The following is a 17,500-nucleotide window of genomic DNA, read 5'->3' as shown; positions in this document are numbered from 1 at the left end:
AACTCAATTATTTATTCAACCTCAAACTCAACAACAATTTTATAATCAACAACAATATCAACAATATCAACAATTACAATTACAACAACAACAACAACAACAACAACAACAACAATATCAATATCAACAACAACAACAAAATAATATAGAACCAATTGACTTACAGGATGAGTTACAACAACTACAACAGCTACAGCTACAACAACAGCAACAACAACTACTACAGCAACAACAACAACAAATAATACAATTTGCGCCACCTGAAAATGAATACCAACAACAAAAACAACAACAACAACAACAACAACAACAACAACAACAACAACAACAACAACAACAACAAGTACAATCACCTCAATATCATCAACAATATAATAATCAATATCAAATGCATTCACTACATCATCATATGGTACCATTAGTATTTGATTATCAACCAATATTTATAAAGAATCATATTGATATTGCAGAGTATTTATTTAAGAATCACATTCATTTAATTGATAATGGTGGCGGAGGCATTATTAGTGGTATGAATAATAATAATAATAATAATAATAATAATAATAATAATAATAATAATAATAATAATAATAATGGTCAAAATGTAAATAATAACAAACTATTAATATTTGATAATGCATTTAACCAAGGATATGTGGAAATGTGTAATTTAATTCTACATTATTTACCACAAATTTTCTATATCGATAATGATAATATCATGAAAACAATTGAAAATTGTTCAATTAACATTCTCTTATATTATTATTATTTCTTTAATAGTCCAAATAATGGTGATAATAGTAATACAAACTCTTTAACTAACTATGTCATTGAAACTTTAAATAGTCACAATGATTATAAAATTTTAAAATTAAATTAATTCAAATCAAATTACATAAAATTTAATGGACAGATTCCAAACAAAAAAAAAAAAAAAAAAAAAAAAAGAAAAAAAAAGAAAAAAATAAAATAAATAATAATAAACATATAAAATCAATTATTAAAGAATAAGAAAATAAATAAATAAATAAATTTTAAAATAATTACATATAAATTTCAAAATAATTACACATAAATTTCAAAAAAACGGTGTGATTTTTGTAATCATCAAAAATATCTCCAAAATCCCACCCAAAGATATTTTTTTTATTATTTTTGGCCCACTTTTTTTCTTTTTCTTTGATTTTTTTTTTTTGATTTTTTTTTTTTTTTTTTGATCAAAAGATAGATATTGTTTTATTTTTTTTTTTTTATTTTTATTTTTTTTTTTTTTTTTATCATAGCTTTTTTTTATTTTTTTATTTTTTTATTTTTAAAAATATACAGGGGCTCATAAATGATGAAAACTAAAAACTTTTATTTATTTTTTTTATTTATAGCTCTTTTTTTCCCTGGGAAGGTTTTTTTTTTTTTTTTTTTTTTTTTGATCATTTTTTTATTTTTTTTTTTTTTTATTTTTTTTTTTTTTTAATTTTTATTCAAATACCTTTTTCTTACAAATCAAATAATTTTAGGAAAATCCAATTCATATATATCTGATAGTAGCATTGGTGTGGAGGATGTAACAAATACAATAGACGAAGTTGTTAGATCAAATTTTAATTCATATGCTGTGGATCATGTTTGCAAAAAAGTATCATATGTAAAGATTTTTGTATTAGATGTTGGTATTTTAATTGATAAAACTCAAGCTTCAATAGTACAATTAAATGAAAAAACTTTTCTTTTGCGAGTCATGAACAATTTGACATCAACAGATGCCATTAAACAATTTGATCTTACTATAAAAAAAACACCCTCAGATTCTACTTTTTCAAAGTTTTTTAATTTAACATGTTTTGGTAAGTTTTTTTTTTTTTTTTTTTTTTTTTTTATAAATTATTAATAAATAAATAATTTTTATTAATAAAAATATAAACAAAATTTATAAAAATATAAAGAATACTCTTCTCCAGATAGAGCAATTCCAAAAATATTAGAAATTGAAAAAAAAAGAAATTATAAAGGAATTTATAGTTTAGTTGTTGAAAATCCAAATTATAATTATTTTATTTACCCTAGAGAAACTATTTTTGCAAAAAATATTCAATATAATTATTCAAATAATTTCCAAGATGTTAATAAAGATCAATATTATTTAGATATTGATCCACATTATACAATTTATAATTTTAAACCAACAATTTCATCTTCAAGGGGTAATATTACTATTAAATCAATGTTTATACCAAATCAAACAAGTCAACAATTTATAATTTCTTCTTTTTTAAATTTAGGTAAGATATTTATTTATTTTTAATTTTTTAATGTAAACTAATATATTAACTTTTTTTTTTTTTTTTTTTTTTTTTTCTAATCATTTTTAAATAAATAAATAAATAAATAAATTAGATTTTCAACCAATTTTTTTATATCAACAATTAAAAGCTGGATCATCAACTGAATTAAAGTATGATCAGTCATTTATTTTACTTGAAATTAGTAATGCTGATTATTTCTTAATTACCGATAGTGTTGGTGATAGACCAGTTATGGTTAGTGGAAGTATAACAAAAGGAATATGGTTAACTTTATTTACCAATATAGCAGAAAAGGCAAATAGTGCATTAATTACTTTTAATTTATTTAGTTTTGAAACAGATAGTGGTTTTGTACAAAAGGGATCAACACTAAACATGAGATATGTTGGTCCATCTGGAAGTTTAAATTCAATCCAATTGGATTATACAGCAGGTCAATTATCAATGGGATCATCATTAATTCGTGTAGTTGAAGGTAGAATATCAACATCAGCTAATAACTATGGTGATTTATATGTAGCTGGTGGCAGATATGGTGATGAGAGTTTAATATTATTGGGTTCACCATTCCCTTTCTATAGTTTTACTTCAAATTTCGTAGGAAAATTCATTTTACCATCATCAAATTATATTAAATCTATTGGAAGTTTTTTCTCTCCAAAATTTTATTTTAAAAATTATCCATTTGCATTGGATAATTCTAAAAGTTTTGGTGGTCCAATATATGATGACTCAATTCCCCCAATAATTAAAAATGTTGAATATTTTGATGTTGAGGGTAATAATGATTGTATAGTAAGAATTTCAGCAAGTGATGAAGGTGGTTCATGTATTCAACTAATTGTAATTAGTTTCTTTGGCGCATATTCACTCAATCTAGCATCAACTCCTCAATCTACAGTTCGTGTCACCAATATGGATTTAATTGAGGGAAATTGTTTTAATGGTGTCTATGAAATACCAATTCCAAAGTATAAAATTAGAAGACAATATGACATTCAAATTTCAGATCATGCAACAAATATGAATTTAATTTATCCAAATAGTATATATTCATTTTTAAATTCTGAACCTAGATATTTACCATCATTCCCTTATAAATCAATCGGTGTTGAAAATATTACAAGTATTTCATTCAAATATAATGGTTTAGATTTATCAACAAATGGATGTGAATTTAATGTAATGTATATTAAATTATCAGATCCATCTATTAGTAATATGGTCTTTCAATTTATTCCTGAAATTGGTATAGATACTTATAGATCAAATAAACCAATATCAGGTCAACAACCATTTTTTACAAGCTTATGGAATAAATATACAAGTACCTATGAAATTGAATTTAGTTTACCTGCTCGTTTACCAACTGGTCCATTACCTTATTTATTAAACCCAATTGAAATGAATAATGTAGCTATTTATTCTTTCTTGGGAGATCTTTCAGAGCTTTCAATATCAAGTTCAAATGTTGATTTGATTGGACCTCTAGTGACAGATATTCAATATTATACAAATGTTTTAAGTATTCCAAACTCTGGTAGTACTACAATTGGTTTTATAATTACAGTTTCAGATTTAGCCAATGGTATTAAAGGTATTAGTTTAACAATCTCTTCAAATAAAGATATTAAAGGTGTAGATTATGTTATTGATGTTCCTCCAAACAATCCTTTAAATTTTAGCTTCAATGTAACTTGGTTATTGAAATTTAATGATTATCCTCAAACTTTTACAATTTCAAAGATGAAAACAATTGATGGTCAAGGTCAATCAACTGAATATCCAAATGCATTCAAAGTAAATCCATTGATGAATTTTATAGATACTCCAAATTTAATGAGTTTAACAACAACTGGTCCTCCAAAAGATGGTAATCCACCTGAGCTAGTCATGTTTTCAATCTCTAAAAACTCTATAACAGATTACACCCAAAGAGATATATTAGTAGAATTCTCAATTAAAGATACTGAATCAGGTCTTCCAATAAATAATTATCCGTTGATTTATTTAATGACTGATACATTTAATTTCATATCAAAAAATGCAACGGCAATTATAATTGAAGAACAATCTGGTGCTTTGAATACAAAATTAAGGTATATATATAATTTTGGTATTCCTTATTTATTTGGTTATCCAAATGGTTTTTTCATTCAAATTCACGGTGTACTTGATAATTCTATGAATGCTATTGGATTCCCACCAGATACAATTTCTTCTATCACTTCAATCAGTCCATTTGTGAATGTAACAATGGGTCAAGATGAACCAACTATTGAAAGTGTAAATTTGATCGATAATATTAATTCTTTGATCATTTTTGGTTATAAATTCGGTGTTTCTCCAGTTTTTAATATTACCATGGGAACATCATCTATAATAATAACCCCAATAGTTACTTCAGCTAATAGTATCAAGATTGATACATCAACTCTTTCTCTATCTATAAACTCTAGTATTTCTTTCAATATAACTGTTAGAAACTCTCAAGGATTCACTTCACCAATATTCATAATCATTGGTACAACTCCAACCACAACTCCAACCACAACTCCAACCTCAACAACAACTCCAACAACAACTCCAACAACAACTCCAACTTCAACAACAACTCCAACAACAACTCCAACCGCAACCTCTACACCAACACCAACTTCAACTCCAACTTCAACACCAACACCAATTTCATGTAAAAATAATTGTGGTGGTATTGAAAAAGGAAAATGTTTACCAACTGGTTGTAATTGTATTTTACCTTATTTTGGTGAAGATTGTTCTTCAATTGTTTTAGAAACTAAACCAGAAGTAAATGATACACAACCAGAAGTTAAAATTCCGTATACAACAGTTTCAAGTTTAGTTTCAATTTATTCATTAAGAGAAATTGATTTCAATGGTAAAGTTGTAAATCAATACATTTTTGATAAATGGAATTATCAACCAACATCTGATAGTTTTTCATACTCTATAAATATTACAAATAAGAACGATGAATCAACATATACAAATATAGTTGTGTTGATTAAAAAGTTTGAAAAACAAACAGTTATAGAATTTGCAAATCAAAATTTTACAATGCCACCATCATCTATGAAATATTATATCAAATTTACAAATGGTTATAAGTTTAAGAGTCAAGTAAATACTTTAGAATTGATTATGCATGCATCAATTGAAACAAAAGATAATCTAGATGATGCATGTTCAGCAAGTGAATTTGGTGAATCAGATTTATCTCAATTTATAAAGGTTCAAGTTAATGATGTTAGTCTTTATGGTGAATTTATAAAAAGAGCTTTAATTAATGGATATGTTTACTCCATTACAAATAAAATTTTAAAAGAGAGTGAAGTTAAAGATATTACCGAATCAAGTGGTTCAAGTAGTATGTCACAATCATATGTTGCAATTCAAATTCCACATTATGAACAATCAATTGAATTGGATCCAAATTTTAGTGTTCTTTTAGAGTCTGATAAAACAACTTCTGAAAATTCAATTTGCTCAAGTAAATCAAATGGTTTATCAAAGAGTCAAATTGCTGGTATTGTAATCGGTTCAGTCTTTTTCATTGTTTTTGTTACAATCATTATTATTGCAACATTATTAAGAAAATCAACAAAAATTCGTATAGTTGCAAAAGGATTTAAACTAAAAAGTTTTGGAAAAAAATAATAAGAAAAAAAAAATGGTTATAAAATTTAAATAAATAAAAAAATATGTATTCAATAATTTATTATTTTATTTATTTTATTTTATTATTTATTGTTATTATTATTTGTTTGCACTTTTTAAAACTATTAACCAATGGTGAAAAGGAAGAAAAAAAAAAAAGAAGAAATTGATAGGGTTAAAATATTTTTTTAAAATTTAGCAAATATCTGTTTGTGATTTTAAAGTTTTAAATTTTATTTTTATTTTTATATTTTATATTTTATATTTTTATTTTTTATTAACAATGATTGGATTAGTAAAACCCATATTCTTTTTATAAGAAATATCTTCTTTTTCAGTATTACAATCTCTACTCCAATCACTTGAGAGGTTTCTTTTAACTTTTGAAAAATCTTTAATTTTACCACCTAAATCTTGTTTTGGGAAAATTTCATATAAATAAACTGGACCAATCATTGAAAAGATACGATCTGGATCATAGAATCTTTGTTGTTTTAAAGAGTTGTCTAAATTATGATTCTTTGCCCAATCAGGTACCCTTTTATCATATTCATAATCTATTTCTTCCTCTTCGAAATAATAATTTTCATCACCATCTTCATTTGATGGTGGTGATGTTATAATTGGATATTGAGTATTACTATTATTACTATTATTATTATTATTATTCTCTTGGTTTTTTAGTGGTGTTGTAAAATTTTCATTTGGATTACCTAAAATCTCTCCATCATCAATATCGTTATCATTATAATCACTATCATTATCTGAATCGAATGAAGATAAAGATGAAGCTGATGACATATTAAATTTAATTGGTGAATTCTTTAATGGTGATGGTGTATTTCTAATTGTTAAAAATGGTGATGTTTTACTTTCACCAGAACGATTAATACATTTTGGAGTATGTGATTCAATAATTTGTGCTGGTGATAATCCACGATATGAATTACTATTATTAAAACTATTATTATTACTATTATTATTATTGATTTTGTTATTATTGATTTTATTATTATTTGTTGGTGTGAGAGGTGAGAAACAATCATTACTTTCACTTGATGGACTATAATCACTAACTGATGATGGTGGTGATAAACCTTTAATTACAGGGCTATTACTATAGGTATTATTATTATTATTATTCTTCATATTTGATAAAATCTTTGGAAGTGGAGTAAGGAATACTGGATCCCTCTCTGGTTCTTCTTCTTCAGAACTATTATTACTATCATTATGATTTCTATTTAAACTATCACTATCAAATACGATTGATTTATCTTTTCTACTTTGATTAACGTCATTATTATTATTACTATTATTACTATTTTTATTTTTATTGAAATAAATATCACCATTACTTTCAGTTGAAGCCATAGATTCATCGGAATCATTTTCAAATTGTTCTTCAATCTCTTGATCAGAATCATCTTGATATTCACCTTTAGCTTCATTTTCACTATTTTCATCTGTGCCATCATAATCTTCGCAATCATCATCGTCTTGGTCATCTTGAGAAGTTGACGGTTTGAAATGTGGGCTTTTAGTAGCACCGAATACCATACTAAGAATTGAAGAGAGAGCATATTTTGCTTTGGTTGCTGATGCTGTATTAGCAGCATCATCATAATTATTATTTGCTGATCTACTTGGAGTTTGTGGTGTTGGTAAAATAGTTTGTACAGTTTTTTTCTTTTGTTGTTCTTCTTCTTGTTGTTGTTGTTGTTGTTTTTGTTTTTCTTGTTTTTCTTTTTCTTGTTGTAATTTTTCTTGTTGTAGTTTTTCTTTTTTAATACGAGCAAGTTCTTGTTCTTGTTGTTGTTTTTTAAATTCTTCTCTTTTTCTTTCTTGTTCTTGAGTCTCTCTAAATCTTTCTTGAATTCTCTTTTTAGCATCTTCTTCTTCCTCTCTCTTCTTTTTATCAGAGTCTTCTTTATGTTTTCTAGCCAATTCACGATCTTCAGCTTCTTTTTTCTTTTTCTCTTCCTCAAGGATACGTTGTTGTTGATTCTCTTCAACTTTCTTTCTCTTTTCATCATTCTTTTTCTTTTTCTCTAATCTTTCTTGTTCCTTTTCAACTTCTCTCTTTGCTAATTGTTCCTCTTGTTTCTTTCTTAATCTTTCCTCTTCTTCCAATTTTAATTTCTCTAATTCTTGTTGTTTCTTTAATTTATTTGCAATTGCAGCAACTGGTGATGGTGGTACTACATTATTATTTATATTACTATTTAAAGATTGTGGTTGAACTTTATTTGTTGGTTTTGATGTAACAATTGTAGTTTTATCATCACTTAACCTTTTCTTTAAACCAATTGATGATGATGATGATGATGATGATGATGATGGTTGTTGAGAGGATGATAGTTGTGAGGATGATGATGATGGTTGTTGAATTGGTTCATTCTTTCTCTTTAATGTATTTGACATTATATCAAAAGTATTTTCAACAGATTTATTAGTTTCTTCTAAATATTTTGATAGATTAATTGATGATTCATCATTTCCATTTGAAAAGGAAACACTATCATCAAAAGTAAGTTGTTGTTTCAAAGTTTCAAGTTTCTTTTCATTTAAATTCTTTAAATTTGAATTATTTGGTTGTGTATCTAATTCTTGCATCATTTTATCATACTCTTTATTATTTTCTTCTTTTGTAGTAGTTGTTGTTGCTGTTGGCACAAGTTTCTTCAATCTAGTTTTATTATCCATTAATGTTGGAACAGCTGTAACTGTTTGTTTCATTGTTGTAAGTGGTGTTGGCTTTGCAATACCATTTGTAACTAATTTACTAACTGTAGCTGTACTAACTGTAGTAGTTGAAACAATTGGTGCTTTAATTAATGTTGCAGTTGTTGCTGATACTACTGTTGATGTTGTTGGTTTAACTGGTACTACTACTGGTTGTTGTTGTTGTTGTTTTTCTTGTTGTTTTTCTTGTTGTTGTTGTTGTTTTTCTTGTTCTTCTTTTAATTGTTTTGATTGAATATCAAGCTCTTGTTGTTTTAATAATAATTCTTGTTGTTTTTTTAAAAGATCAGATTCTTGTTGTAAGAGTTGTTTTTTAATTTGGTCTTGATCAGAAGATAATTTTGATTTTAATGATGATAAATCGTCTTGATGTTGTTTTTGAATTGAAGAGATTTCTTGTTGTTTTAGGAACAATTGATATTCTTGTTGTTTTAAGAGTAATTCTTGTTTGTTAATTTGATCTTGATGAGTTTTCAATTGCTCTTGGAATTCAGTTGTTAATTTTGATTTCAATGTCAAAGTCTCTTGAACTATCAATAACTCTTTAGTTTGTTGGAATTGTTTTTCAAGTTGTTGTTGCTGTTGTTCAAGTTTTTTATTGAACTCTTGTTCCTTACTTTGATATTCATTAGTGAATTTATTTTGTAAATTTAATTCTAATGAATTCAAATCTTGTTTGAATTGTTTCTCTTTCTCAATTAAAAGTTTATCATGAGTTTCAATCAATTGCTGTTTCACTTTATTTGTATCCTGTTGAATGGCTTCCAATTCCTGTTGTTTCAATGATAATTGTTGTTTATGTTGTTCTTGGAATTGGTTTTGTTGATCCGATAATACTTGTTGTCTTTGTAATTCTAATAAATGTTTTTGTTGATTATGCTTTTCATTAAATTCTTGTTGTTCAATTAATATTTGTCTTTGTTTAAATTTAATTGTTTTACTTGATACTGGTAATATATATTTTTTAATTGAATCATTATTAAATAATTTAAATTTAATTAAATTATTATTATTATTATTATTATTTTCTAAAGTTATTGTTGAAGTTGTTGATAATGGTGATAAATCATAGAGTGAACTAAAAAAAAAAAAAAAAAAAATAGTAAAAAAAAAAAAAAAATAAAAAAAATAAAATAATAGTAAAAATAAAAAAAAAAAAGGAAATTTTTAATTATTATTATTAACATGTTTTCTATTTTTATTATTTTAATTGAAAAAAAGTAAAAAAAAACTTACTCTATATCATTTAAAGATAGAAATAATTGATTTTTAGATTGATTCATTAATGAAATGATATCATTAAATTTATTATCAATTTCCTCTTTGAGAAATTCTCCTTTTTCTTCAAAAATATTATTAAAAGTTTTTAATTGTTCATTTATTTTATTATTGGTATTGTTATTGTTACAATTACTAATACTTATATTGTTATTATTATTATTATTATTATTATTATTATTATTATTATTTAAATAATTACTATTTTTAGTAACACTATTTAAAATACTATTATTTGTTGAATAGAATGATGAATTTGAATTATAATCATCATCCATACTAATGATTGATGTTTTACTAAGATTATTATGATTTATTGGTAACCCATTGATTCTATTAATTGTATTTTTTTTAATAGAATCCATTTTTTTTTTTTTTTTTTTTTTTTTTTTTTTACATGTATATTTGTTTTTTTTTTTTTTTTTTAAATTTATTTATTTTTTTTTAATTCCTTAATTAAGGTTGTGAATGACCCTGAATGAATATATATAATTTTGGGAAAATAAAAAAAAGAGTATTGAATATTTTTTTTTTTTAATTTTTCATTTTTTTTTTATTTTTTTTTTCTATTTTAAAAAAAAAATTAATTGGCGGTTCAAATTAATTTTAAACGGCTATTTTTTTTTTGGAGGGAAAAAAAAAAATTGAAAAAAGTGTCAATTGATTATCCAACTTTGCATCTTTTATAATTAACAAAAAGAAATTATATCAAAAATGTGTCATTAAATATCAATAAATTTTAATTTAAATAATTTTTTTTTTTTTTTTTTTTTTTTCAGATAAAATAAAAATAAAAAAAAAAAAGTTTATTTTATTTTTTATTAATCTAAAGGACTCTTGTAAATAATGTCAATATTTAGTAAGTAAAAAATTTTAATAATAGTTTTTTTTTATTTTTTATCAAAGTTAGATTCCAAAGTTTGCTAATAATTATTAAAAAAAAAAAAATAAAATAAAAAAAAAAAGAATTATTATCCACTTTAAATGGTCATCAATTCAAAAACCAACCAAATCAAAATCCAAACTCTACATTTGCAATGAATAATGGACACAATAATTCTCAATTTGGGCAACAAAGAAATGAACTAACCTACTTATCTTTCAGCCCGATTCGTAATGTGACACAACTAGGAAATTGTTAAAAATAAATAAAAATATAATAATAATAAAAATTAATAAACATTTTTTTTCAACTTTTTTTTTATTTTTTTTTTTTTTATTATCACGATTTGGTTCAAATAATTTGGGTGGACAATTTTGTGAAAGATGACATTTTTAAGTGTTTAAAAAAAAAAAAAAAAGATATTTTCAAAAACCATTTTTTTTTTTTTTTTTTAATTTTTATTTTATTTATTTTTAAACAAATCAATTTTTATTTTTTTTGATTTTTTATTTATTTTCAAAACAAGTCAATTTTTTTTTTTTTAAATTTTCATATATTTTTATTATTGTTATTTATATTTCCAAAAAAAAAAAATAAAAAAATAAAAATAAAAATGAATCCAATTCAACCAATACCAAAATCAAAAATAGAAATTAGAATTAAATGTAAAGATTTAACATCAAAAGATTTATTAAGTCAAAGTGATCCTCAAGCCATTGTTTATCTTAAACAACAACAAAGAAATGATTGGATTCAACAAGGTAAAACTGAAAAATTAAAAAATCAAAAATCACCAGAATTTAAACAATCTATCACTGTAGATTATCATTTTGAAGAGGTTCAATTATTAAAAATCGTTGTAATTGATATTGATAAAGATATTAAATTATTAAAAGATTTTGATGATCATGATTTAATTGGTGAAGTTGTATGTATAAATATTTAAATATAAAATATATAAACAATTAATTAATAAATAAATAAATAATTTAGAATGTATCATTAGGATCAATTTTGTCAAGTCCTGGCGGTAGAATGAAAATGTCATTAACAAAGAATGGTATTTTATCAGGATCAATTACAATTTCAACAGAAGAAATTCGTGAAACTGGTGCAAATATTTATTTTGCATTGGAGGGTAATCATTTAGATAAAAAGGATTTACTATCGAGTGATCCATATTTTAAAATTTATAAAAGTGGTGGTACATTAGTTTATCAGAGTGATGTAATAAAGAATACATTGAATCCAACTTTTCCACCTGTATATTTAAAATTGGAAGAGTTGAATGGTGGTGATATGTTTAGAGAATTAACATTTGAATTCATGGATTGGGATAAAATTGGTGACCATGATTTAATTGGCAGATTTACGACAAACACTGACACAATATTGAGAGGTGGTGCGTTGGAGTTTGAGATTATCAATCCAAAGAAAGTTGGTAAATCCGGGTACAAGAATTCTGGTATTATTAAATTCTATATTGCCCGTATTCAAGGTGACCCAACATTTTTAGATTACCTTCATGGTGGTTTAGAAATTAATTTAATGGTAGCAATCGACTGCACAGCTTCAAATATGCCACCAGACGTCTCAACATCACTTCACTATAACACACCAACTCAGCCAAGTCAATATGCATCTTCCATTGCAGCCGTTGGAAATGTACTTGCACCATATGATTATGACCAAATGATTGAGGTTGTTGGATTCGGTGGTTTATACAATGGTCATACATCCCACTGTTTCCCATTCAATCTCACTAATGGTGACGACAACAAAAGTGAAGCACATGGTTTACAAGAAGTTTTAGATATCTATTATAACAATGTTTTAAAAATTCCATTTTCATATCCAACAAATTTTGAAAATGTAATTCATCATGCAATTAAAAGAGCTTCAAAATCAACTCAATCAAATCAAAAATATACTGTACTTTTAATTATTACAGATGGTGATATTAGCGATACTCAAAAAACAATTGATGAATTAGTAAGTGCTTCTAAATCTGCTTTGTCTGTTGTTATCATTGGTGTTGGTAATTACCATTTTGAAGCAATGAAAATTTTAGATGGTGATGAAAAAGGGTTAGTCGATAGTAAAGGTAACCCTTCAAAAAGAGATATCTGTCAATTTGTACCATTTAATGATTTTAAAAACTATCCTGAAGCATTAGCTCATGAAACTTTAAAAGAAATTCCTTCACAAGTTCTTAGTTTTATGAAATTATCAAAAATTCATCCAAATCAACCAAGACAATTTAATTGTTAAAAAAATAAATAAATTAAAAAATAATTTAAATAATTTTATTTATTTTTTGGAAAAATAAAAAAAATATCTAATTAATTTGAAATTATTTCCATAATATTTTGAAGATATAACGATTTTGATAAAAATTCATAATTACCACTAACCAAAATTATAAAATAAAGAAAAAGAATTGTTTTGATTATAAAAAAGCCAAAGTTAAAAAAATATTTTAAGAATCTTAAAAAAATATTTTCTTTTTTTTTAATTTCAACTTTTTCATTATTTCCTTATTTGTTTTAAAAAAAAGATAAAAAAAAATTAGTAATTATTGAACTTTTTTTTTTTTATATTATATAATTTTATTCTTTCTTATAATACTACTTACCTTTTCCCACTTGAACTATTCCATTATAAAAAGAATGGATTTCTTTTCCATCTTTTGAATTTTTACATAAATCAAGAGCTAGTTTTTTTATACCTGGAAATTGTATAAAAAGATTTCTTAATTTATCTTTTTTTTGTTGAGTATCTTGAAGATATTTTATTGAATTTTCAACTTCTAAATTGTCCAAATCAGTGAATGAAAATTTAATATCATCATTGAGTGGCTCCATTTTGTTTTCTTTCTTTATTTTTTTTAATATATATTTTTTATTTAATTGAAAGGTGGGTGATATAACTTAATTTTATGAAAAAAAAAAAAAAAAAATTAATTTTGCTACAATGTAAAAAAAAATAATAAAAATAAAATTAAAATAAAAAAAATAATTAAATAAATTATAATTATTATTTTATTAAACACCCATTTGAAAAAAAAAAAAAATAAAAAAATAAAAAAAAAAAATAGAAATTAAAAAAAAGCAAACTATTTTTAGAAAATAGCACACATATGGAAAAAAGTCAATCATGCACACAAAAGTTAATCACACACCCAAAAGTTAATTATACACCCAAAAACTGATCAATTTTATTTTTAGTTTTTTTATTTTTTATTTTTCATAAAATTGTTTGAATTAATACTGATAATTTCTTGTTATTATTTCAATTTTGTAATAAAAAATATTACAATTAAAAATATTGCAAAAAAAAAAAAAAAAAAAAAAAAATCCAAAATAGTTTTTTTGGTGTTGGATATGGATGGAAAAAAAAACACCTGGCAATTAATTAAACATTGTCTGTTTGTATTTTTTTTTTTTTTAATTTTTAAAAAACACTTGTACAGCAAAATGGTTTTGAAACATTCAGATTAGACAAACTTTTAAAAAAATTTGGTCAAAGATGTGAAAAGAGAATAAGAAAGGTTGGACTAAAATTTGTTGGAAACAAAAAAAGTTTATTAATTTATTTTTAAAAGAAAAAAAATGGATTGAAAAATTTTTGTCTGGATTGGGATGAAAAAAAAAAAAAAAAAAAAAAAAAAAAAAATATTAAAAAATTAAAAAAATTAAAAAAATATTAATATTCTAGATTAAAAAAAAAAATTAATCAAATTTAAATTTTATAATAAATATCTGACTTTAATTTATGTATGCAAATGTTCATCTATGATAAAAAAAAAAAAAAAAAAAAAAAAAAAAAAATGATGGAAAATTTCTTCTAAAAAAAGTGACTAAAAAAAAAAACTAAAAATAAAAATAAAAATAAAAATAAATAAATTTAATAAAAAAAAAATCAAACAAAAAATAATAATAATAATAATAATAATAATAATAATAATAATAATAATAATAAAATTAATTGATATTGTAAAAAATCATTGATATCTTTTTACTTTTCACAAAAAAGTTGTTGTTTTCTTTTTATTTTCACCCATCATGTTATGAGTTTTTTTTTTGTGAAATATCTTTACACCGCTATTAGAACTCATTATTTGAAAATATTTTTAAAAAAAAAATTAACCGTCTTTATTTTTTTTTTCTTTTTTTTTTTTTCAAAATTTATTTTTATTTTTTTTTATTTTTCTTTTTTTTTTTTTTTTTTTTTTTATGAAAAAACCTTTTTACTCAAAAAAAAAAAAAAAAAAGCCATTTAACTATACTTATTTATTTATTATTTATTTATTTATTTATAACCAAAAAAAAAATTAAGGTTTAAAAAAAAAGTTTTGGAAAAAAAAAAAAAAAAAAAAAAAAAAAGAACTAGTGTGTTAATAGTAAATCAAAAAAAAAAAAACAAAAAAAACAAAAACACAACCACCCACCCACCCCCACAACTTATTTATTCATTGTATATTAATAATAAAAAAAAACAAAGAAAAATGTTTTTTAAAAAGAAGAAAGATTCAAAAGATGATATTCCCACTTCACCATCACCAAACACTTTAGCACCACCAAGTGGAGGCTTTAGAATTGGATCAGTTTCAAGTGGTGCTTCAACTGAACAATTAGATCAAATTGCTGTAAGTTTTTATATTCATTTTTTTTTTTTTTTCGCTTTTTTTTTTTTTCATTTTATTTCATTTTTTTTTTTTTTTTACGTCATCACATTCATTTTTCAATTATTAAATTTTCCTAAAAATAAATTTTTTTTTTTTTTTTTATTTTTCCAAAAAATATCTAACCAAATTTATTTTCGACACATTGTATAGCAAAACAAACAAAAAATTCCATCATTATTCAGATTATTAGCAGAACATAAATTATCTGAAAAAGAAATATGGGAAGGTGATCATATGTTATTCTCAATTTTATATCAATTTAAAAGTCAATTAAATAAGAGTAATTATTATTATTATTGGTTGTTTTTTAATATTATTTTTATTTTTGAGAAATATTAATTTTTTATTTTTTTTATTTTATTTTATTTAATTTTTTAGCTGAATCACCACCAAATGTTATTACATTCCATTTACCAGGTATTCCAGAATTTGGTGATATTAAAAAGAAATCATATAAAATAAATAAGAAATTTACAATTCAACAAACCATTGGTCTCATTTGTAAGAAACAAATGATTCCAGATCCAAAGAGATTTTGGATTGGTTCAATACAAGGTTTCATTATGAATGATCATGAAACTTTAGCATCATATGGTCTTAGTTCACTCTTTGAATCTTGGGAATTAAGATTAATTTTAAAGGAAGATATTTTATCAAAATCACCATATAGATGTAAGTTTTTTTTTATTTTTATTTTTTTTTTTTAAATATAATTAAACTAATTTTTAAAATACTAATAAATTAATTAATTAATAAATAGATCAACCAATTGAATCAATTGGTACAGAATTTATAGTTGTATTTGAATTACCACCATTAGAACAATTTAATGGATTAAAGAAACAAAGTGTTAAGGTTGATTCAAATCAAACTATTAAACAAAGTATTGTAAACATTTGTAAAAAATATAGAGTTGAAGAACCAGATAGATTTTCAGCAATGACGATTGATGATAATCCATTGGTTGAGTTTGTTTTATTTGGAGGTGCATGTTTCAAACATTATGGTTTAGGATTTAAATTTAAGAAATGGGATTTAAAGATTGTATTCAATGATTTAATACCACCATACGTTCATCGTCACACTGTTATACCAATGCATGGTTGGACTCAGGTTTCACCAGGTCAATTAGATCCAATGACAGCACGTACTATTATCAATGATTTAGAGGAGAAATGTCAAGGATATCAAGCACACATTCAAAAATTAAATAATGATATCGATGGTGGTAATCAAGTTTCAGCAAGTCATGTAGCAGAGATTGAACGTTTACGTGAGGAAATTAAACGTTTGAATCAAGTGATCGACGAAGAACGTGAATCAACAAGTCAACAAAATGAACAATATGAAGGTCGTTTATCATCATGTAACCAAGAGATTGAATCACAATCGGTTCAACTTAAATCACTCAGAGGTAAAGTCGATGAAGTTTGTCATTTACTCTCAAGTCTTAAGGCACAACATGAAGAGTTACAATCAAATTACAACGTTTGCAAAGCAGAGAAAGAACAACTCGAACAACAATTGGAAGAGTCAACCAATGACGTTCAAGAATTTAAACTTAAACTTTCAACAGCTAAAAGTGCAGCAGTTGAATCTGAACAAAATTTCACCGCAATGATTGCTCAATTGGAAAAGGAGAAAGCAATCATCAAAGAGGAGGTATTGAGAGCCACAAGCGAGAAAGAAGACACTGAAGAGAATGTTAAATCACTTCAAGCATCACAAGCCGTATTGGTCACTCAATTACAAGACGACATTTCAAGTCTCACTCGTGATAAGGAACTCTTGGCACTCTCAATGCAAAAAGCCACCCTCGAACGTAAAGAAGCCGTTGTACTCCAAGAGAAAGCTGAAAAGAAAATGGTGGAAATGCAATCAGAAAAGAAACGTGTCGAAAGACAATTTGGTGATCTCGAGAGA

The 17,500-nt window shown here is 23.8% G+C and overlaps 7 protein-coding genes across 7 annotated transcripts in view; 5 read left to right on the top strand and 2 right to left on the bottom strand.

The window, feature by feature from the left end:
* Window positions 1–886, top strand: part of DDB_G0268500 (hypothetical protein) — a gene marked incomplete at both ends in the record, with an annotated part of 4,485 nt that extends 3,599 nt beyond the window's left edge. Inside the window, one exon of the mRNA XM_002649162.1 lies at window positions 1–886. This exon is cut by the window's left edge and continues 3,599 nt beyond it. Coding sequence (XP_002649208.1) covers window positions 1–886 — 886 coding nt within the window.
* An 855-nt stretch (window positions 887–1,741) lies between these two features.
* Window positions 1,742–5,984, top strand: DDB_G0295847 (EGF-like domain-containing protein; the record flags this gene model as incomplete). The annotated part of the gene is made up of 3 exons (XM_002649161.1): window positions 1,742–1,847; window positions 1,947–2,282; window positions 2,398–5,984. The coding sequence occupies 3 exons, from the start codon at window positions 1,742–1,744 to the stop codon at window positions 5,982–5,984; spliced, it is 4,029 nt and encodes a 1,342-aa protein (XP_002649207.1).
* A 267-nt stretch (window positions 5,985–6,251) lies between these two features.
* On the bottom strand, window positions 6,252–10,372 carry icpA (inner centromere protein, ARK binding region family protein; the record flags this gene model as incomplete). Its single annotated transcript, XM_642133.1, has 2 exons — window positions 6,252–9,807; window positions 9,966–10,372. The coding sequence occupies 2 exons, from the start codon at window positions 10,370–10,372 to the stop codon at window positions 6,252–6,254; spliced, it is 3,963 nt and encodes a 1,320-aa protein (XP_647225.1).
* Window positions 10,373–10,853: 481 nt separating this feature from the next.
* Window positions 10,854–11,149, top strand: DDB_G0268312 (hypothetical protein; the record flags this gene model as incomplete). Its single annotated transcript, XM_642132.1, has 3 exons — window positions 10,854–10,866; window positions 10,914–10,925; window positions 10,974–11,149. 3 exons carry the CDS (start codon window positions 10,854–10,856, stop codon window positions 11,147–11,149), a joined length of 201 nt encoding a protein of 66 aa, XP_647224.1.
* Window positions 11,150–11,503: 354 nt separating this feature from the next.
* cpnD (phospholipid-binding protein) lies at window positions 11,504–13,161 on the top strand (the record flags this gene model as incomplete). The annotated part of the gene is made up of 2 exons (XM_642131.1): window positions 11,504–11,818; window positions 11,884–13,161. 2 exons carry the CDS (start codon window positions 11,504–11,506, stop codon window positions 13,159–13,161), a joined length of 1,593 nt encoding a protein of 530 aa, XP_647223.1.
* A 71-nt stretch (window positions 13,162–13,232) lies between these two features.
* On the bottom strand, window positions 13,233–13,754 carry DDB_G0268310 (hypothetical protein; the record flags this gene model as incomplete). The annotated part of the gene is made up of 2 exons (XM_642130.1): window positions 13,233–13,426; window positions 13,526–13,754. 2 exons carry the CDS (start codon window positions 13,752–13,754, stop codon window positions 13,233–13,235), a joined length of 423 nt encoding a protein of 140 aa, XP_647222.1.
* A 1,643-nt stretch (window positions 13,755–15,397) lies between these two features.
* DDB_G0268498 (hypothetical protein) overlaps window positions 15,398–17,500 on the top strand; it is a gene marked incomplete at both ends in the record, with an annotated part of 2,832 nt that continues 729 nt past the window's right edge. Inside the window, 4 exons of the mRNA XM_642129.2 lie at window positions 15,398–15,538; window positions 15,728–15,857; window positions 15,956–16,249; window positions 16,338–17,500. The exon at window positions 16,338–17,500 is cut by the window's right edge and continues 729 nt beyond it. Coding sequence (XP_647221.2) covers window positions 15,398–15,538; window positions 15,728–15,857; window positions 15,956–16,249; window positions 16,338–17,500 — 1,728 coding nt within the window. The remainder of the gene's footprint in view (window positions 15,539–15,727; window positions 15,858–15,955; window positions 16,250–16,337) is intronic.

This window comes from Dictyostelium discoideum (assembly GCF_000004695.1).
Source record: "Dictyostelium discoideum AX4 chromosome 1 chromosome, whole genome shotgun sequence".
Lineage (NCBI taxonomy): Eukaryota > Evosea > Eumycetozoa > Dictyosteliales > Dictyosteliaceae > Dictyostelium > Dictyostelium discoideum.
This window is presented reverse-complemented; position numbering and strand designations above follow the sequence as displayed.